Below are 22775 nucleotides of genomic sequence, written 5' to 3'. Positions count from 1 at the left end.
TTAGTTAATGGACACAAAATTACAGCTAAATAGGAAAAATAAGTTCTAGTGGTTTACAGTAGTGCTAGGCATCTATAATTAACAATAATTTATTGTATGCTCTCAAATGGCTGAGAGGAGCTCAAATGTTCTCATGACAAAGAAAGAAATTTTTGCAATGATGAATTGGCCGACTACCCTGATTTGATCATTACACATTGTACACATGTATTGAAATATAATTCTGTACCCCATAAATATGTACAATAAACACGTTTCAATTAGAAAACAAGTTTCTTAGAAAGAAAGAAAGAAAACCTTTCCAGAATAGGGAGCCCAGTATACCCCAGGATGTAAGGAGTTAATGGGGACGGGGAGCCATCCCCCCACCCACAGCCGTGATTGACTTGGGCATGCTGGGACTTGCAGGCTGGCTGGCCATCCTGCGGCGCAGGGGCCGCTGGGAAATGTAGTCACTGGCTCGGCCCTAGGGCCACGGTATCCTGTGCGCCTAGCAGTGACAGCTCAGGAGGTAGGCAGCAATGGCCGGGGCTGGGAATAGGTGGGCAGCAGGAAAGCCAGAGCAGGACTGGACAGGAGGGAGTGGGCAAGCTGCGGGCTGGGACCCCTGGCCTGCAGCTGTCAGACCGGATGCCCCCCTGGCCTGCAGCTGATGCAACGGGCCTGCTGGGCGGGGTGAGGGGCAAGGAGCAATGGACCGCTTTTCTTGTCTCCAAGGAAAGAGGAACAGGGCTGGTTCCTTCTCCGGGATGGGACCCTCCCTTCCTGAAAGTAAGGTGATGTTCCCTCCAACCCTATGCAGACAGACCACTGACACCTCCCAGAGGTGCCAGCAGGATCAATACTGCTACCCTGAAAAAGGGAGGCAGAGCCCTGTCCCAGGAGCAATGGGACCAGATCCCCCACTTCCAACAAGTAGACTGCACCCCACTCAGGAACAACTGAATGCCCTCCCAGACAAAGGACAATATAACAAATCGTAGATCCCACTGGGGCAAAGAGATGCGGCCCTCCCCCTAGAAAGTTTAAAATGGCCTAGTCTAGGGAGGAGGAGGAGGAGGAGGAGATGGGTCAGGCCGGTCCTCTACCTTCTCCTTCCACAAAGGCCCCTCCTTCCTGCCCTCAGCCGTCTGAGGAAGCTCTATTACCTCGTGGGAACTGGTTGACCAAAAAGGGTTCCCATCTGCCCTCCCCCGGGGTGTGTCTGCTCAACAGAGGCCAGCATGGACCAGTCTGTGGCAATCCAGGAGACTCTGGCTGAGGGGGAATATTGCATTATCATATCCTTCCCAGCTTGGAGCTCCCAGCCCTGCACTTGCCCTGGCCTCAGCAAGTGGAATGGAAGGTGTCGAGGCGTCTGTCCACTGTCCTCCCTCTCTCTGAGCCTTGGGGGGAAAAGGAAACCATTATTTACTAAGTACCTACTTGGTCCTGGACTCTGCTAGGTGCTTTAAATATGCAGTTACCTTCCCAACCCCTTGTGAAGTTGGAGATTATTATCCCCATTTCACAGATGAGGAAGGCTCAGAGAGGGGAAGTGACTTGCCCAGGGTCACACAGTGAAGCTGGAGGGCAGGGGCAGGGCAGGGAAGGTGGAGAGGGCTGGATTGGGCCTCCGGTTTTGTTTTTCCTTGACTCGGAGCAGCAGGCAGTGCAAGGTGTGCTATGTGAGGGAGAGAGCCAGCAGAGCCGCCTCCTGGGGCTCGTGCGCTACCGCCTGGAGCACGGTGGCCAGGAATACGCGTAAGTGAGGGGCTCAGCCCTGTCTGTCTGGGCCAGGGGGGTCTTCTTCACTATACCCTCCAGCTGGGCTTCCACCATCCCTCCAGGGCAGGGTCTGAGGCTTCTAGGATAGTTATCATGATGATAGTTAATATTGTTTAAACACTGTGTTCTAAGCCTTTCCCATGTATTAGCTCATGTAATCCTCAAGATTTGGTGAGGAAGCTTCCTGAGACCAGGCAGCTCATCACACTGTGCCAGATCTGGAGCCTCATGGCCTGACTGCCTGCATTCAAGTCCAGGCTTTGTTACTTCTGAGCCACGTGATCTCGAGCAGGTTGTTTTACTTCTCTGTACCTCAATCTGTCAAGATTAAAGATTCAAGTGAGTTAGTACATGTAACGTGTTTAAATACAACAAGGCAATAGAAAGTGCTCAATAAATGTTGTCTGATAACACCTGCATATTACACACAGGCAGAGAGAGAATAAATAATATTTGCCAAAGGTCTCATAGCTAGTAAGTGAACCTCAGTTTATCAGAGCTGGGAGGGAGGGTTCCTCAGGCATTTTCTCATCTACACTCTCATTTTATAGATGGGGAAATAGGTTCAGACAGAGAGAGAAAGGGGGTGGCTAAGGTTGCACTGCTTCTGTCACATGAAATGCTAGAATGCTCCATGAATAGATTGAACATGTGTTTTACTAAGAAAGCGGGGGTTCTGCCATATGAGAAAAGTCAGCTTTGATGAGCTCATCCATAAAATTGCAGTCTCTGATGGGCACTGTGGACAGAGATGGAACGAGGAGTGTGCACAGCCAGGCACCACCAGCACAGTGCTAGGGACCAGGGAGGGAGTGTGAGCAGCCCAAGGCCCCCAAGATGGGCCTGAGGACAGCCAGTGGGCCCTGTCCTCACTTCTACTTCCTGCCCTTAGTCTCTTCCTGTATACGCATCGGAGGATGGCCATTACCGGGGACGATGTCTCTTTGGACCAGATAGTGCCAATCTCGCGGGATTTTACGCTGGAAGAAGGTGCTTTAGGGGGATGGGTGGTATGAATCCCTCTCCTCTGGGCCCCCCAGGTCATCTTTGCCCTTGTTGAGCAGTGGGAATAAGGATGACACTAGGGCCGGGTCACTCAATTGCTAAGGGCATTCTTGTTTCCCTCCTCCACAGTGTCCCCAGATGGTGAACTCTACATCCTGGGTGAGTGGTCGTCTCAGTCTGGGTCCCAGTTGGGTCAGGGGGTACAGGATCTGCAGAGAGAGAGCAATGGTGTGAAGTAAGAGCATCCCCTGGTATCCTTCCTGTGGCAAGTAAGACCCTGCAGGACCTGGCCCCCGCCTACCTCTGGCCCATCACCCTCTTCCTTGCTTGCTGTTTCCATCACCTCAAACATCCCACGTTCTCCCCATGGAGCCCTGCACTTGCTGCTGCCTCTCCTGAAAGCCTCACACCTCTCTTCACTTTGCCAGCTCCTATTCCTCCTTCAGGGCTTCCACTCACACATTTCCTAGGAAGCTTTGTTGAACCCCTGGAATTGTTTGTATCTCACACGTGTCTTTTCTCATCCTTGCCATGCTCTGTCACTCACAATGATTTAATTATTTGTATTGACCTATTTAATGCCTGTCTTCTTTGCTAGACAATAATAATAATAGAAGCAAATATTTAATCAATGATTATTTTGTGCCAGGCACTATACGAAAAGATTTACACACATCATAGGTGGTTTCTTCTCAACAACTCTATGAGGTTAAAATTGTTCTTATTCCCATTTGATGGACAAGGTAACTGAGGCCCAGAGAAATTAAATAATTTAGTAAGGGGTGGAGCCAGAATTCAAACTCAGAATACAGACTCCAGAGCCCACACTCTTAATCACTCTCCTAGATTACTTCTGTTCACTCAGTTTGGCACATGTTTTTGAGTGCTCACCATGTGCCCAGTAATGGGCATATGCTATGAACAAGTTGCATTCCACAGCTTTGTTCCCTGAAGACAGGACCACATCTGTTCTCTTCACCGTGGTATTCCCGTGCCCAGCACAGCACTTAGCACTGTTAAGTAGACTGACTGATAGAGAGCCCCTCTTGTCTGCCTCTACATGCTTTCCATTCCAGTGAATAGACTACAGGTCCAGAGAAACTGTTCTTTTCCAGCTCCATCTAGTACTGTGGTGGTGAGGCTTATCAACTTTTCAGAGTCTTGGTCTACCCCCTCTCTAAAGTGGGAATGATGTTAATTTGAAATTGAAGGTACAGAGGGTCCCCCCATTGTCCCAGCAGCAGCCCTGAATGAGTTGCTTAAGGGTCTGACGGACTTTGGGAGCCTGGACTGATGATTCTGTTTGGGGACTCCCGCCTTAAGATGTATGCAAGCACTTAGCTCCTGACAGCCAAGGGCTCATTTCCTGCCCCCTCTGTGCAGGCTCAGATGTGACTGTCCGGCTGGACACAGAGGAGCTCAGCCTCATGTTCCAGCTTCCATTTGGTTCACACACCAGGATGTTCCTCCAGGAAGTCGCCAGGGCCTGTCCAGGTAAGACTCAAATCTCCCTGGGGGTGCGGGGGTGGGGGTTAGCTGGGCACTCACCTACCCATTCTAGTTAACTTTCCATGCTTTAGACTCACACTCCATGGTTTCTGTGCCCTCTCAGAGCTGCCAGCATAAAGCCCCAGTTCCCCTAGGCCTCCAGCCAACCATGGTGTTTGCTTTTGTTTACAGTTTCTTGACCTGAGTGTTAACCACAGCAGGGCCACTTTGCCCTTCTGGCAAAGGGCTGCACAGAGTGGATTGTGACTCTGGTGTAAAATCTCTTACAAGTTGGCAAGGTCAGTAGTTTCTAGGGCTAACTTCCCTCTCTCTGCCATTCACAGCTAGAATAGGGAAGTCTGTCATAGGGGCTCCCCTGTCCTTGAACCCTGCTTTGTCCCCCACTTCAGCTGAGAAAATGGTCTAGCTTTGGCCTAGCAGTGACAGACCTCTAGGACAGAATTTGTTTAGATAGGATCAGTCAAGAAGGTAAAGGAGAGTTTGTGTACGGAACAAAGGATCAGCCAGACACAGAACATGCAAATTCTAGCGACCAGGTGCTGGAGCTTAGGTGTTTACCCAATACTATTAGTAGTTTCCTTTCAAGCTAACATCTTGTCTCTGAAGGAATAGGGGGAGGGCTTGCCTACTATTGTGGTCTCACTGTGAAGACTGAACCTCTGGGGGCTCTAGCTGTTTCCCGTGGTGTTCCAGGAAAGGGACTAGCTTTGGGGCCAGCCCGTGGCTCACTCGGGAGAGTGCGGTGTTGAGAACACCGAGGCCCCGGGTTCAGATCCCATATAGGGATGGCCGGTTAGCTCGCTGGCTGAGCGTGGTGCTGACAACACCAAGTCAAGGGTTAAGATCCCCTTACTGGTCATCTTTTTTGGATGCAAACTGGGGTATGGGGGAAAAGGAAGGAAAAAATAAGATTATAGAGCCTTGAATGCCTCGTCAAGGAGTTTAAAAGTTATTCAATAAGGAGGGGGAAATTTTTTTTCAAACCTTTAAATAATAACATTTTATGATCACTAGTAGTAGTTGTAGGAAGGGTAATACTAGTAATAACAGCAAAGAGCATGGGCTTTGAAACTACACAGCCCCTTGAGTTTGAAACCTACCTACCTCTGCCGGTCCCTAACTATGTGGCTTTGAGCAAGCCACTTCACCTCTCTGAACCTTAGCTTTTTGTAGGCTTTTGTATGTAACAAATATCTTCCTCATGGGGTTGTAAGAATTAAATGAGATAACACATGTGAAAGTGCCCACCACATAGCAGGAGCTCAGAAAATATTTCTTCCTTCCGTACAAGAGGGCTCATAGCTAACATTCATGGTTGACTGATCATGTGCTAGGCACTATTCTAAGAACTTTTCACACATTATCTCGTTTAAACCTTACAGGGTAGGTATTATCAATGTCTTCATTTTACAAATGAGGAAGCTGAGGCTCAGAGAGGGTTAAGTGCCTTGCCTGACTACATAGGTAATAAACTATAGGGCAAGGATTAGGCAGGATTAGATAGTTCTACTCCAGAGGCAGAGCTATTGAGTGTTTTGTCTAGTGCTTCCTTAGCTCACGGAAAGGCTTTGTGTGGGAGGTGATGTTTAAGCTGAGGTTAGAAGGATGAGCAAGAGTTTTTTCCCAGGCAGGCAACAAGGAGGAAAAGAACATGGTGGTCGGAGGGAAGAGCAGGTCATTTGGTGGAACTGAACTTGGGGTAGGAAGAGGGTGTGGAGAAAGCTGAACCAGGAAAAGCCAGCAGAGGGCAGCTCATAATGACTCAAATAACCAGCAAAGAGCTTGGACTGTGCCCTGTAGCTTGTGGGAAGCTGTTAAGGAGTTTTAAACTGGGGAGTAACAAGGCAAGGTTTCCAAGTTAGAAAAGTTCATTTGGCAACTGGTATGGAAAGAGCCTGAGCAGGGAGATCAATAGGAATGTATTGCAATGGCTCAGGCCTAAAAAATGAGGCTTTGAGGGTTAGCTCAGTAGGTCAGAACGTGGTGCTGATAACACCAAGGTCCAGGGTATCGGCCAGCAACCAACCAAACAAACAAACAAACAAAAACAACGAGGCTTTGACCAGGGGTGCTGGTGATGGGAATGGGGAAGAGGAAATGGACTAGACAGACACTGAGGACACCAAGCTGATGAGAAGAAGGTGCCGTAGAGGCAGTGATTTTTGGTTATGTTCACAACGTTATCCCCAGTGATTAGAACAGTGCCTGGCACGTAAAAGGCTCCTAATAAATATTTGTTGAATGGATGAACAGAGTTTGGTACCTAGCTGTGAGAATGAAAAATAGAGAGGAGTTGCGAAGGACGTCTCTCCTTTAGGCTTGGGTGTCTGTCTTGCAATCCCCATTACTTGCTGTTCCCTCTGGTGTCCACACCACACGTGGGGTAACCAGCAGAAAAATTCTGCCTAACTCAACTTCTCTGAGCAGTTGTCAAGATTGGGATTTCCTCAAGGAAGGGCTTGGGTGTCAGGGGACTCTCAGAACTGACAGACTCTTGGATACCCACCAGCCCAACCCTTGAATTTCACAGATTAAGGGACTAGAGTCCCCCACGTTTCCTCACTTATGGTGTCTTTGCAAATCCAGTTCAGTTTGGTCAGTTCAGTTTCTACAAGAGGGGCAGCAGGCAGGATAGCACAGGGTTAATAGCAAGTGTTTTGGAATCAGATGGACATAGTTTGAATCTGAGGCAGAGGTGGCTGGAGAATATCTATAAAGGAGGGGTGGCCATCTGGTTAAGGGGGAACGGAGGCCTTGTCTTGATGGTATATTTCACAGCAAGCACCAGGCTTTTACCTCGAGTGTGTTTCTTTGGAGTGGCCTGCAAGTTGCTGATGGAGGTTATGGGTGGTTAAAGCCCCCCACCCACCCTTCAGCACTGGCATCCATTTGAGTCTCCCACTCTGCCACTTACTCTATGACCTTAGACTTAACCTCTCTGAACTCAGTTGCCCCGTATATAAGATTGGGAAAACGGTTCCCCACCTCATAAAGTTTGTTGTGAGGATTAAGGAGGTAATACATACATATGATGCACAGACCTTGGCACATACCCTGAGGTCAGAAGAACGGCGGGGTTCTCTGCCTTGGTATAGCACTTCTGTGTTCACATGTATTTTTGCATTTCAACCCAAGACCGACCCCGTGCGCCAGGGAAACAGGCTCGGAGACTCCAGAGATTACAGTCACGGAGAGGTGGGGCCGGCTCCTCCCGTGGCTCAGTCTGCCCCTCCTCGTTCCTGCCACAGGCTTCGACCCTGCCACCCGGGATCCTCAGTTCCTATGGCTGTCGAGATACAGGAGCGCGGAGCTGGTGCTCGAATCGCAGACGCGGCGCGGTTGGAGCTGGGCCCCAGGCACCTGGCCCGGGTGCACGACGATTGGCGAAGGTATGTATCCGTTTCGGAATGGAACGGTGGGGACTGGAGGAGGCCCGCCTCAGGGACGGACTCCGTCCTGTGTAGGGGCGGGGCGGTGGAGCAGGCTGTCTTTCGATTGGCGGAGGTGGCTCGCGGGGGCGGGCCTGCCTGGGGGCGGAGCGCGCGGGGCGGGCGGCGTTGAAGAGCTTGAGGAAGCAGGCCGGGAAATGTCCGCCGCAGCGGGTTCTCGGGAGCGCGACTCTGCAGGTTTGGCGGGCGGTGGGAAGCTGGGCTGGGGATCTGGGCCGGGGGCGGCGGCGGCGGGCCCGGTCCTCGGATGGGCAGGGTCTGCGGTTTGGCCCGTGGACGCGAGGACCAAGGTGCTGGCCCTGCGGAGGTGGGGATGCCGGTCTGAAATTCTGTGGGGATGTTATTCTGAGCTGGGCATGATGAGGGCAGGCGGTGGGAGTGGGGTACTCAGGAATTCGGAGGTGAGGGTTTTAGTAAAGTCTGTTCCTGACTTACTGTGTGACCTCAGGCCACTCGCTGCCCTTCTCTGGGCCTCAGTTTCTCCAGTTGAGCTTGCTCTTCATTCCTGACCTTACGAGTTCGGCGTTTGCGGGAGCACTCCCTATGACAGAGCCTTCCCTTGGGTGAGGTATGGTGTGTTTGGGGGCCCTCTGTCAGTCCCCAGCCCCTTTGATAGATTGGGCTGGAGACCCGGGGAGCCCCGTCCGTCCTAGGACTGGAGGCCAGGTTACATGTGAAGGGTACTAGGTTTTTTCCACCTAGCCGTTCCATAATACAGATAATGTTGTGCAGCACAAAAGGCCAATTGTTGAGCAAGAGGTTGTCTTTTGAAGAGTGAGAGGCTCAGGGCTGAAATTTGGGTCAGTCTGGTGCTTTGGGAGAATTTGGAGATCTGTCTTTTCTGTCCATCTATACGATTTCCTGCAAGGACTCCCTGGTGTTTTTTTCCCCTGGGTGTGCCCATGACGCTCCAGTTATGTGCAAGCTTTGGGCATGGCCACCAGTATCCATTTGTGTCCCTTTTCTCAGTCATTTGCTAGGGATGAAGAGTCTGTCAAGTAGCTGTGTGGGCCAGCACTCCACTTGCTCTTACAAGGCTTGGAAACTATGAAGGGTGGGGAGGAGTGGCATGTTGCTCAAGAGTTTATAAAATGAAAGGAAACTAGACGAGCAGAGGACTTCCTCAGTGCTTATGCTTTTTCCTTCATTGCAACCACCACAAGATGCAACTGAAGCACCGGATGGTACTTATAGTTTGCATCTTTCTCGGGCTTATCTCAGAGTTCAGTTGAAGAGCTGATCTTGAGACAGCTATTGCTTCAGTTTCCATGGCATTCTGGGTTGTGGTGTTGGGTCAGGGGAGTGTTTAAGATTAAGAGCATATCCTCTCCTTGCCCCTTTGCAAGAGCTACCAGAATCCAGACAATTGGTGGAGGACAGGCGCAATGGCAGCAGAAGGAGGTGGGTTCTGTCTTCTCAGTCAGCAGGCCAGATCCTGGCTGTAGGAGCACTTCATTCTCTTACTATGGAAGTCTTCCATGAGAAGTCAGGCCAGCTCTGATGCCAGTTATTTGCCCCTGGATGAGAAATACGCAGGGATTTCAGAACCTTTCACTTCCTTCCAAAAAAAAAAAAAAACTAGCCACATGCAGGTGAGGAGTTACTGTCAAGGTTTTGGTTTATTTTTATTTATTTATTTATTTTTTTAAAAGATGACTGGTAAGGGGATCTTAACCCTTCCTTGACTTGGTGTTGTGAGCACCACGCTCACCCAGTGAGCGAACCGGCCATCCCTATATAGGATACGAACCCGTGGCCTTGGTGTTATCAGCACCACACTCTCCCAAGTGAGCCACGGGCCGGCCCCTGGTTTATTTTTAGTTTAAAAGAAATTGTCCCCCTGCTAATACGTACAGTAAGCTGGGTTACACTATTAATTGTTAAATTGCTCTTGTTAGGATTAGTAAGAAATGCCACCAAGACCCCGCTTCTGTTCAGGTCATCTTTCTTTCCAAAGTTGCTCTGGCCTTGGAGGAGAGTTACATCTTCTACAACAGGTAGAGAAACCCTTTGGGCTGCCTCAGGTTGATCCCTTCAGTCCAGGTCCCAAGAGAAACAGGTAGTGGATTTGGTTCTTCCTATATGCATATGATCAAAATATCCACTTCTTGATTACCTGGGGAACCAAGACAAAAAGCTGCTTAAAAATGCTGTTTGTGATGCACAGCAGGAAAAACAAGGCACCCCCCCAGGATCTGGCAGTCTTACCAAGAAAGGTCTGGTAGTAAGACAGCATAGGGTTGACCCAGCAGGGTGAGGCTTTGCAGGGTGAGCCAAGGTCAAGAGTACCTTGAAGTCTTAGGTGTTTTGGGGGCAAGGTGAATCTGGTCTTCACTCCTAGCCTTTTCCTTGGTAGAAAAAGGAAAGATCTCACTTTGGCGATTCTCTTCAAAATGTCTCTTCCTTTCTTTGATTTGTTTCTGCTGAATTCAGGACTGTTAGGGTGAGCTGGGTAGGGATTATAGTAGAAAAATGAAATGAGGGCCGAGCCCGTGGCGCACACGGGAGAGTGCGGCACTGGGAGCGCGGCGACGCTCCCGCCGCAGGTTCGGATCCTATATAGGAATGGCTGGTGCACTCACTGGCTGAGTGCCCGTCACGAAAAAGACGAAAAAAAAAAAAAAATGAAATGAAGCTAGTTTCATATTGGAATCCATGTAGGTTCAGACTGGTGTCTCGGAGCTGGGATGTTGAAGTGAGATGTAATGCTTCTGGTTGAGTGGCAGCCTGTCCATCTGATTTTCTTGGCCTCTTCAGCTGCAAAGACATTGCACACTGGCCTTAGACTGGTAGCTGTTGTAGGCAGGAGCTTTTCTGCTTCTTCACTTATTTGACTGCTCTTAACTTTTAAGTGTAGCTCTTTCTTTCCTTAAAAGAAAAATGGGGTCTGATTTGGAAGAAATGCCTCATTATTTCTATCTAGTTGACTGAAGGTGCTCTTATCCTGAAAACCCCATGGGGGATCTTGCATAGGGCTTAGTACTCAACTAGGACATTGTGTAAAATGTTCACCTGCATTTCACCGCGGGTACATGCAAAGACCTAGAGCTGTGTTCTGGAGGATTCTGAGCTATACACTAGAAACAGCTACTCAGAAGTCCCGTGAGGGCTATTCTGGGCTAATTTAAATGTTTTTTTGAAATGTTTTTGAAATGTTTTTTTTATTCCATGGTCAATTCAAAGTGTGCCAACTTTGTAGTAACTCAAATTAAGAGTGAAATGTGTTATGAATATTTTTTCTCGTGGACCAAGGATACAAAGCATTAAAGTCTGTCTGGCCTGTGAAAGGAAATGAATGCTATTTATATCTCAGGGTAACGAAAAGGGTAACCTAGATTACCAGGGCAGAAGCCAGAAAGAATGTTAGAAAAATAGCCTCTGGCTTGGTTTTCTCTTTCTTTCGGGTTCTCTTTCTTTCATCTTGCTTTGTCAGTGTAAGTCAAACCTGTGTTACCAACATATCCTCTCAGCATGGTGTATTAGTCAGTTTCTGTTGCTTATAACAAAATACTTGGAACTGGGTAATTCATAAAGAAAACAAAATTTATTGCTTACAGTTTCAGAGGCTGGGAAGTCCAAAATCCAGGGAACACTCTGGTGAGGGTTCTCTTTGGTGGTAGCTTTACAGCAATGCAGGGATCTCACATGGTAGGAAATGGTGGAGCATTCCTCCTCATTCACTCTCCCTTTAAATTCCCCAGACCATGCCCCTGACCACATTTTTAATCCATTCACTGCAGCATGGTCCAACAACCTAATCACCTCTTCAGAGCCCCACCTTTCAATTACCATACTAGGATTTTCCACCCTCAACAATTACAGTGGGGATTTAAGCTTCAATGATTGGGGGCAGGGATCCAATTTATAGCACATGGGGAAAAAATGAATTTGTTTTTGTTTATCCTAGAGTTAGAAATATCACCCATCATTTTCACCTTTGTGGGAAGCTCTGCAGAGCTTCCTAAGCAAATTAATTTATTTTGGGTCACTTTGTTTCTTTAAACAAAAGAAAACTGTATTCATTTTTCTTCCTCCTTTTGTTGTTCCCCATCCATTTTCCTTCTTTGTCCCATTTAACCCCGTGGATGTTTCTAGTACAGGAGAATCCCTAAAGACTTTTCTTTTCTTCTGAAAACAGTTTGTTTTGGAATTCTTCAGTGGTTGTCTAGAGGAAGAGAAGTGACCCAGAAACATTCAGTTAGAAGTGGAGCTTTGTAAAGAAAAATCCTCAGGGATTGATGGTCCAGGAAGAGGGAGGCATCAGTATTTATTAAAGGAAAGACAGTGTTGGGAGTATAGAAGCTAGCTGACTTGTATACTTAAAATGTACTGTAACGATTTTGTAGACATCGATCGTGATTTGTATATAAACTGAAGCTAGCAAATATGAACCAAGAAGACTTTCTTGTAATGTTGATGAGGGTTTAAACAAAGTGTATGTCTAAATGGCCTGGACATTTTTCTCTTTCTTTTCCTTATTGCTCTTTGGTACAGTATTAGACATATCTCTTGACTTCTCTCTCTTGCATCTGTAAATGGGAGTGAATGCTTGCCTCCTGGAAGATCACACAGGACTTAAGGAATGCTAAATTGATTGTCTTGGGGTGCTTTCATTTGGGAAACAGAAATTGCAAATGACCGTTTCCAGGAGCTTAGAGTCTGGCCCACTTCAGGGACTATCCCAGAGTGGTTTCCTCTCAGTGAAAACTACGCTCATTATCTTCTTTACTCCTTCCCTCCTTCCAGTTTCTTTTCTCTTAATGCAGTCACTAAAAACCTCAGTCATCCTTGACTCTTCCCTCTTCTCTTACATTTAATAAGCAAATTCTGTTTGTTCTTTTTCTGTAGTGCCCCTCCTATCTGCCCACACTTCAAAATCCCCATAGTTCATGTTAGTGTCCTTTTACCTGAACTGTTGCCTCCTTACAAGGTCCTTACAATGGTCCTTACAATGGTCTCCTTACAAGTCTTCCTAACTTTGTTTCCCTCTCCCTTAGGGATCTCCATTGAACATACTTTTATTGTGTTATACTATTTTGTATGAGAACTTGAATATTCACGACTCCCTGATGCCTACAGAATAAAGTTCAAATTCCTTACTGTGGTTTTCAAGTCCTGCTCAGCCTGGCCTCAGCCCACCTCTCTAGTCTTATCTGCCACAACTCGCCTTCATTTCCTCTTACTTCAAACTTGACTGCTTATTATTTCTGGATAAAGCTCTGTACTTTTTCACCTCTTTGTTGACGTCTCATTCAATTACATTTTTGTAAGCTTGAACTTCCCTGCTCTTGGCATTTTGCATCCTTTCCTCTTCCCAAATGCTAGCCTAATGCCTGGTGCATCAGTAGATGCTCAAAAAATGTCTGTCTTTGAACTGTGCAGACCCATACAGTTTGTAGCCTGAAGTGCTTTGTAGCCTGAACCACTCCTGGCCCCTTCCTCTTTGAGCATCCTCTGTGCTCGCCTTCCCCTGCTTCCTAGTCTGCTCTTGCCTACTTCTCTTTCAGCTTTATCACCAGACCACAGACAGTTAGTTGACAGAAGGCCCTTTGAAGGGGGAACCTGGAGGGAAAAGCCAAGTCATCTTTCCAGTGGCCTATTACTACTAACATGTTGCTGTAAAGTAATTGCACTGTAGTCTTCCTCCTTGAAAGCTAAACTGATCATATTTAGTCCTTGCTAGCCTAAATTGGATCTGCACAGGGTGCAAATTGGATTTTGAGTCCAGGGCTCACAAATTGTGAGGGCACGAGATGTGTTTTTAGAAATGTCTGTGCCCATTTCAAATGCCAGAATCTATAGTACTTTTTTTAAAGCTGGGAAATACTGGGAAATGTAAAGAAGGGGAAAAAAAAGAGAGAGAGAGAGAGAAAACTAAGCATGGTTATTTCACTTTTAAGAAAGTAGCAGAGCTATTTGGGGTTGTGCCCAGGCTGAAATGGGAAAAATGGATTCTTTCCATTCTTTTTAATGCCAGGTGCCCTGTGTTATGAACTTCCCTCAAGGCCCCCTGCCCTGTGTAATATGTCAACACTTATCTCCCTTTTGCCATGAGAGTAGAATCCATACTCCACACGGCATTTGAAGCCTTACAGTTTGGCCCTAAATTTATTACTATTATGACTATTATTATTGTTATCAGTTACCATTTAAGTGCTTACTTTGGGTCTGTGCCATAAAAGTTCGGTAAAAGGATCTCTTTTTAAGTTGGGTAGATTAAGGCTCAGGGAGGGTAGGTAACATGCCTGTGATCACTCACCTGGTCAGTGAGAGCTGAGAACAGAACTCAGGCCATCTGTTTACATCTAATACTTGAGCCCTGACCCCTACACTCTTCTTTTGTATCTCCTAATGCTTCTCAAATAAGACTTTTTACTTCTACTTAATTATCCTACTTATTATAACTTATTTCTGAGCATACTTTAATGCCATGTCTTTGTGTTTTGCTGAAGTTATTTCCTCTGCCGGAACTACTTTCTGAGCCCTTCATTTTTTTGAAAGGTGATTTGTTTATTGGTTGAGAGCACAGAGTGTTGACTCAGATTCCCTGGGTTTGGATCCTGGCTGTACTATTTACTACTTTGTGCTCTTGGGCAAATCATTTAACCTCTCTGTATTTATCTCCTTGTCCATAATGTAGACATAGTAATAGCACCTACCTCCTAGAGTTGTTGTGAGGATAAAAGATCTTTAAAGTGATTAAAACAGCATTCCTTAAGTCAAGTATCGGTTAATAATATTATTCATGATAATATTACTATCATTGTCATCATTGACACAGCCTGACTTGGATTCTGGGTAGCTGGGTCTAGATCTGTTTATCTCCCCATGAACTGAACATATCCCTTGCTAGTATGTGTTGCCCTGTCTTAGTCTGAGAGGCCATGAGACAGTCCCCTGGTAGTGTGTCACAGAATGGTGTCATTGGCAAACATTGAACCAATCCAATTAATCCTGACAGTCTGAATTGTCAGGTATTTTGGAGCACATGTTTTTCAGGTATTTTGCTCACATGGTTTTGCAGGTTCTTCTAGTGTGGTGGAAATGGATTGCAAAGGCCAGTGACTGAAAAAAAAGGAGGGGGCACCTCCTCCTAGACCTGTCTAGTAGATGCCTAGGAAGGGTAGGACATGATCTCCACCCAGAAGTGACAGCCACACACCCACACATCCTGTGGAGAACAGATTTAACCCTTCTATTCACACAGCACTTACTCCTCAGAGTTTACAGTCTCAATACAATTGTGTTCATGTTCGTAAAATGGGAGGCTACAGGGCTTTGGAGTCAAGCAGACCTGGGTTTTAACGTCAACTGAACCATTTACTGGTATGAGTACATGAAGCTATGAGAGGGCACTTGATAAATGGTAGTCATTATTATCAAAACCATGGAGGATTAGGAGTGGTGGAGAAGAGGGAAAAGAACAAACAGTTCCTGAATGTTTGCTGGGTACCAAGCATTGCACGAGGCTCTTGACCCATATAGAGTGCATTTGTTTATCCTTTTGCCTTCTCTGTGAGTGTGGTAGTCTTATCCCCTTTTTACAAATGAGGAAACAAATTAAGTAATTTGCTTGAGATTTTGTATGAGGTAATGGGTGGAGCTAGTAAAAAAGCCAGCTCTACTTTTCTAAAGCCTGAGACTTTTTCCAAAATGCTTTCATGTCTCTTAAAGTACTAAACAAGTTATATAGACAAGAAGGCCCTCAGCATCTAGATAAATGTCTACTGAGGACTGGTGTGATTGGGGAGAGCTTCCTGAAGGAGGAGGTAGGAGCCAAGGCTGGGCTTTGAAGGAGAAGTGGCCAGAAAGTAGGAGGAACTTCCTATGGAGGCAGGAGTGAGGGTGGCATGCAGGGGGAACCTGTCTTTTTAGGCTGAGCTTTCTTTAGGTGGGGGATTGTTGAGAGAGAGTAGAGCCTGTATGCAAAGGGCCTCATGTGCCAGTTGAACTAGTTTGGACCTTAACCTTCAGGCAGTGGTGTGACACTGAATGTTTTAGAGCCAGGAGAGATGAAATCAGAGTTTTCCCTGGCCAGGTCCAGAGACTAAATTGGACAGGGAGAAGTGGAAAGAGTTCTTATTTGGGAGACTCTTGAGCTGACAAGCGAGGTGATGGCCTGGAGAAAGGCAGCTATGTGGATGAAGAGACTGATGACTGACCCTCTCTGGGGGCCCAAGGAGAGGGGCAAGTGGGTGGCAGGATTGCAAACCTGACTGGCAGGGACAATGTGGTGCTGGTGACAGAAGGGAGAGCTCAGGGACAACATCCGGAAGTCAGACCACAGTGTTACCTGGGACCCACCTTCATACAGAAGATGTTGTAGAAATGCCTGGTAGACAGTGGAGGGGCTAAGTTCATGCAGAGCTGGACAGCTCCGTTTACAACCGACTGTGATGGTCAGTGGTTCTCCTGGTGGAGGAGGAAGAGCAAGGTCTAGGTCTGCATTGTCCAATATGGTAACCACTAGCCAGCGATATGTGGCTATTTAAATTTAATTTAGGTAAAGTAGAATAAAAAATTCAGTTTCTCATTTGCTCTAGCCACATTTTAAGTGTTCAGGTGTGGCCAGTGGACTGGACAGCTAGTTCTGTTGGTTAGAGTACAGTTTTGTAATAGCAAAGTCAAGGATTTGGACCCCTGTAACTGCCAGCTGCCAAAAAAAAAAGACAAAACAAAACAAAAATCAGTGTGGTTAGTGGACTGGACAGCTAGCTCAGTTGGTTAGAGCACGGTGTTATAAAAGCAAGGTCAAGGATTTGGATCCCTGTACCCGCCAGCTGCAAAAAACAAACAAAGAAACAAGTGTGATTAGTGGCTACTGTATTGGACAGTGTGCAGTTATAGAACATTTTCATCATAAAAAAAGTTCTATTGGGCAGCACTGGTCTGGATCTTGGGGAGTACCAACAAATAACTTGGGGGCCCAGAGGAGGAAATAGAGCAAAAGAAGAAGACAGAAGAAGCAGTTGAATTAAGAAATAATATTGCTGCCTCTCAGACAATTCTCAAAAGAAATGAGGCATTTTGATTTTGGTTTGAGTTTACCTTTTCCTTGTGTGATGCCATGTTTTAGAAAAAGCCCAGACCCCAAGTCAGTGGTAGGCCTGGCTACGAGACTAAAATTGAGGCCTTGCCTCCTATCTTTGTTTTGTAGGTCTGGGCCTTCAGCAGGTCTGATTTGGCATCTACAGCATCTTTTAGCCATGCAGTGAGGATATCCTCAAGTTAACCATGGGAAAAAAGAAGACAGCAACCACATGAGGCAGATACTGTCATTCTTGGTCAGTTGAGGAAGCAGAGGCTTAGAGAAGTTGGATAACTTGCTCACAGCATGTTATTATAGCTAACTTTGAAAGTGCATATAGACAAAAAGAAAAAGAAATCCTACCACTGAGAAGTGAACACTGTTAACATTTTGGCATATACCCTTCCAGACTTTCTATGTGTATATTTATAAATATAATATGGCATATTGTACATAGACATATACTCCATTCCTTTCTAATAGATATGTCAGGGCATGCTCATGATTACCATCTTCAATCCCTTTTCAGCAATTATGAAGTCCTAAAAGCTCTGAAGGTTAAAAAAATTTTTCTTTTGTAAATTTGGTCCAAGTCATTTTGGTATTAAGACTTGCTTGAATTGACATGAGATTTTTTTATAGGCTTTATTTCTTAAGTGTTATGATTGATAAGTTGTACTGTGGAAATATTAAAGTGTTTGATTACTGGGTATTGCTCCAGTCTGCTGGGATTGTTACAGTGTATGATATAGGTAATGTATTATCTTTCTAAAATCCCCCAAATTCTGAATGCCAAGATACACTTGGCCCAGAAGGTTTCAGATAAGGGATTATGGGTCTATATTAACTTATAGTGCTGCTTGGGCTAAGGAAGAAGCCTCAAGGGGCAACACTGTCTATTTAGCAAAGCATGTGAGAGGGGTTTAGGTTCTATAAGATGTGCAGTGCAAAGCACAGAATTTGCAAGCAAAATAGATCACTTCTGCACTTGTACCCATCCAGATCAAGCTGCACTTGTTAGTATGGTTGACCAACTAAGTAGGCTGTTACTGGGAAATGGTTTCATTGTAGGCATAAAAGTGGTTGGTGAGAATGCACCCAGAAATCACACTGAGCTTAATCTGTACCATGAGGCTATTTGTTAAATGTGTGTTTACTGAATGCTTGGTATATACCATATACAGTATCATTGCAAGCCAAGGGCCACAGAGAAAAACCATCAGTCACTGCTCCCAAGAAGCTTGTGGTCTAGCTAAAGAGGTAAGGCAAATAAAAATAGTTAAACCCAGTTACTGTTCCATTATGATAAATGCCTTGATAGAGGTAAGCACTGTGTATGTGAGAATATAGAGAGAGGACTAGAGAAGGTTTTTTTGAAGGAGATGACTTCTGAGCTGAGTCTTGAGGGATAAGTTTGTAGTTCACTCCATAAAGGTGGAATTGGGAGATGGTTAGGATCTAGTCAAGATCAGGGGTGGGGTGAGGAGACAGTATCTGAAAAAATAAAGTTTTGGTATGACTGGACTGGGGGGTGTGAGAGGGGAGGTTAGAATGGGGTGGGAAATGGGGCTGGAGAGATAGTATGGGACCATTTATAAAAGACCTTGTATGTGGTAGTCAGAGGTTTGGGTTTTTTTCCAGAAGTGATGTAAATTACTGAGGGATTTTATGACCTGCTTAGATTTGAGTTTTCGTCCAGGTGTTGGCAGAATAAAGTGAAGGGGTGAAAATGGAGGTGTGAAATCAGTAAGTGGGCTTTCTAGAAATATTAAGGGCCTAAACTGACGTGTGGTAGTAGGGGTAGACAAGAAGGTCAGTTATAAAAATAGTTAGGAGAGAGAATTCACAGGACTTGGTGACCAAACTTGGAAGAAAAGAAAAATCCCAGATATCAGCTATTAGATTGGGTAAAAAGGATTGGAAGTCTGAGGTTGGAAAAAGGGCAGAGTGGGAATAGGGAAGCAGGAAAGGAGAAAGGACAGGAAGCTGTGGCAAGAGAGGGAACTGTGAGGCTGTGTAATGGTAAATTTGGTAAAGAGCTGCTGACAACCAGCTTCCATGCCAGATTCTAGAGAGAAGAGATTCCGAGAAAACTGCCCTGTAGCTGGAAATCCCCCAAATCGTGCCTTAAAGTTTCCAAACACAGAGTCATAAGTGAAGATGTTCCAGGCCTTGCTGCACTAAGTCCAGAGAGAAGACTCCATGTGAGAGCATGGATAAGACATAGGTCTGTAAGGCAGTTTTCTCACCAGTGCACTACCTACCTGTGGACATAAGCTGACTCCACAGGGACAAACCACTAGTCCCCAGGAGGTGTCCTTTCAGTCTGGCTGTTAGGAAGTACTCAAAGGAACAAAATCCTGAGGGAGTCCTTAGAAAGCACTGACTTGCAGAAACAGAGCATTTAGTAACAATTCCTTAGCTTCAAAAGTGCAGGTGCCTCTGTGTGTTTTAAAGCACCATAAGATATTTAAGTTCCTACTTTATGGATAAGAAACTAAAACTCAAAGAGAGGAAGTACCTTGTTGAGTCATACAGGGATATAATGGTAGAGCTGGACTTCAATTTAAGTTTCCTGATTCTTTCATGCACTTAACACATTGAGTGCCTACTGTGTACCAGGTGCCAGTATGCGATAGCTCAGGGAAATTGCATAAGGAAGACCAAGTCCCTGCCTCAGAGAGTTTATATTTTAGTGGGAATGGCATCCAATAATAAATATAAGATTTACTATAAATCGTATATGAAGAAATATAAAATTTAATATCAAATAGTATTAGTACTAAGAGGAAAATTTTTTTAAAAATAGGGCTGTGATCCCAAACTGTGTGCTGAGGCACACTGGGGCTCTGCAGTGACACTCACAAGGATGCTGTCAGAGATTTTAAATTTTTGAGGTAAACACATAACTGCTGGGACACCAGACGAACTTTTAGCTCAAGGTTGTTCACAGTTTCAACACTAGATAGTGCTGTATTCCTTTTGTGAAGCTGGGATTTTCATGGCTGCTGTGATTAAAAACAAGTATCACTGGGCTGGCTGGTTAGCTCAGCTGGTTAGAGTGCTGCCTTGTAACACCAAGGTCAAGGATTCGGATCCCCATACCAGCCAAAATAAAAGTAAGTATCATGTAAAAATCAATGTGGAACATTGTGTGTGTGGTGTCCAACCTGATTCCAAGGTTTGAGAAATTGTATAGTACCCAACAGGCACATACATCTCATTAATAAGTAATTGTGGTTAAGATGAAATGGGAATATTTTTTCTTTCTATTTCTGTGTATTATTTTTTCATACTGCTACTAAGTTGTTAGGACTTGAATATTAATTTATTTGGCCCCAGCTACTTGAATAGAACTGTTAGGTATTTCCTTTGGCCTAGAGGTCCATGAAAAAACTATTAAGACAGTATGGTGTTGTGAACTGAGATCATTTAGGAGCCTCTGGAGTGGAGTCAGAGTGATGCAGGCCGTCAGAGAGAGAGCTTCTGACATTTGAGCACAGGAGGAGTGAGCAGAGTGGAGATCTGGAGGAGATGCATTCCCAGCAGAGGGGCCAGCAAGAGCAAAGGCCCTGAGTTGGGAATGAGCTTGACATTCTCCGGGAACAGCAAAAAAGGAAGTGTGGCAGGGTCAGACTGAGAGAGGTGGGCTGCAGTGGGTGAAGTCAGACAGCCATTAGAGGCCAGGTTAGGTGGGGTCTTATCAACTCTATTTAAGGGGTTAGATTTTATTCTGAATGTGATGGGAAGCTATTTGAAAGTTTTAAGCAGGGAAATTACTTCATCTGACATACTGATTTACTATTTTTTCCTTCAAATTTCATTCTGGCTGCTACATGGAAAACCAGCTGTAGGAGTGTACTCATGGAAGCACAGAAAATAGTTAGGAAGCTGCTGTTGAAGCCCTGGTGAGAACTTCTGGGTACATTTTTGAAGGTATAACTTGCCTGCATTACTGATGAATTAGATGCGGGTGTGAGGAGGAAAAGGAGTCATGGGTGAGTCCTAGGTTTGTATTCTGAGAAGACAGTTGAATGTTGTACTGAGATGAAGAAGACTAAACAGGAAGCAGGATATAAGAATCTGGAACTCAGGTGGAAGGTCCAGGCTGGAGGTGTAAATTTAAGAGTGGTCAGCATGTAGGTGGTTTTTGAAACCATGAGACAAATGAAATCAGGAGAAGAGAAAGAGTGCAACTAGCGGAGAGGTCCTCATCCCAGAACCTTGCCTGGGGTCATTCCCTGGGTGGTGGGGGCAGAGTGTGGAGATAGAGAGGAGCCTTCAAGGACAAAAGAAAGTATTTACCAAAGGAGGGAGTGATCATCTATCAAGTATTACTGAAGAGGTGGAAGTGGACTGAGCCAAAAAGAATTGACCATTGGATTTGGTAACATGAAGTTTATCAGTAACCTTAACACAAGCAGTTTCAGTGGAAAAGTAGATACAGGGCCCAATTTCAGAGGGTCTAGAAGACAACGGGAGGTGAGGCAGAGACTAGATAAGCCTTTCAAAGGGTTTTGATTTCAGTCCCCAGTACAACTTTTCTTTTTCAATAAAAATTTTAAAATTTAGAACTGTTTTATTTATTTATTTATTTTTAAATTTTATTTTATTTTGTCAGTATACAATGCGGTTGATTGTTGTGGTGCATTACCGAAACCTCCCTTTCTCCTCCCTCTCCCCCCTCCCTCCCAACAACCTCCCTTCTGTTCGCTTGTCTATCAACTTCAAGAAATTGTAATTGTTGTGTCTTCTTCCTCCCCTCCCATTATTTGTGTACCATTGTGTAGATATACCACATTTTCCATATCCACTCATCTGATGATGGACATTTGGGCTGGTTCCAACTCTTGGCTATTGTAAAGAGTGCTGCGATGAACATTGGGGAACAGGTATACTTTTGACATGATGATTTCCATTCCTCTGGGTATATTCCCAGCAGTGGGATAGCTGGGTCGTATGGTAGATCTATCTGCAATTGTTTGAGGAACCTCCATACCATTTTCCATAGAGGCTGCACCATTTTGCAGTCCCACCAACAGTGTATGAGAGTTCCTTTTTCTCCGCAACCTCGCCAGCATTTATCGTTCAGAGTCTTTTGGATTTTAACCATCCTAACTGGGGTTAGATGGTATCTCAATGTGGTTTTGATTTGCATTTCCCGGATGCTGAGTGATGTGGAGCATTTTTTCATGTGTCTGTTGGCCATTCGTATATCTTCCTTTGAGAAATGCCTATTTAGCTCTTTTGCCCATTTTTTAATTGGGTTACTTGTTTTTTTCTTGTAAATTTGTTTCAGCTCTTTGTATATTCTGGATATTAATCCTTTGTCTGATGTATATTTTGAAAATATTTTCTCCCACTCTGTTGGTTGTCTTTTAACTCTGTTAATTGTTTCTTTTGCTGTGCAGAAGCTTTTTAGTTTGATATAATCCCATCTTGAATGGGGAAAAGCTGAAAGCTTTTCCTTTAAGAACAGGAACTAGACAAGGATGCCCACTCTCACCACTCCTATTCAACATTGTGTTGGAAGTACTAGCCAGAGCAATCAGAGAAGAGAAGGAAATAAAGGGCATCCAGATTGGAAAAGATGAAGTCAAACTGTCCCTGTTTGCAGATGACGTGATCCTATATATTGAACAGCCTAAAACCTCTACAAAAAAACTCTTGGATTTGATAAATGATTTCAGCACAGTAGCAGGATACAAAATCAACACACAAAAATCAGTAGCATTTCTATTCTCCAATAGTGAACATGCAGAAAGAGAAATCAAGAAAGTTTGCCCATTTACAATAGCCACCAAAAAAATAAAATACTCAGGAATAGAGTTAACCAAGGATGTGAAAAATCTCTATAATGAGAACTACAAATGACTGCTGAGAGAAATTAAAAGAGGACACAAGAAGGTGGAAAAATATCCCATGCTCTTGGACTGGAAGAATCAACATTGTGAAAATGTCCATACTACCCAAAGTGATCTACAAATTCAATGCAATCCCCATCAAAATTCCAATGA

The 22775-nt window shown here is 45.1% G+C and overlaps 1 protein-coding gene across 1 annotated transcript in view; it reads left to right on the top strand.

Annotated features, from left to right (window-relative positions):
• The first annotated feature begins 1223 nt into the window (after positions 1-1223).
• The window catches only part of INPP5B (inositol polyphosphate-5-phosphatase B), a 53400-nt gene continuing 31848 nt past the window's right edge, over positions 1224-22775 (top strand). The window contains 9 exon segments of the mRNA XM_063105309.1: positions 1224-1292; positions 1649-1743; positions 2660-2757; positions 2902-2931; positions 4156-4266; positions 7530-7690; positions 7692-7717; positions 7719-7838; positions 7840-7907. Of these exon segments, the coding sequence (XP_062961379.1) occupies positions 1224-1292; positions 1649-1743; positions 2660-2757; positions 2902-2931; positions 4156-4266; positions 7530-7690; positions 7692-7717; positions 7719-7838; positions 7840-7907 (778 nt within the window).

The sequence above is a fragment of the Cynocephalus volans genome, chromosome 8, assembly GCF_027409185.1.
Source record: "Cynocephalus volans isolate mCynVol1 chromosome 8, mCynVol1.pri, whole genome shotgun sequence".
Classification (NCBI taxonomy): Eukaryota; Metazoa; Chordata; class Mammalia; order Dermoptera; family Cynocephalidae; genus Cynocephalus; species Cynocephalus volans.
The sequence above is the reverse complement of the archived record's forward strand: the minus strand, read 5'-3'. Positions and strand labels throughout refer to the sequence as shown.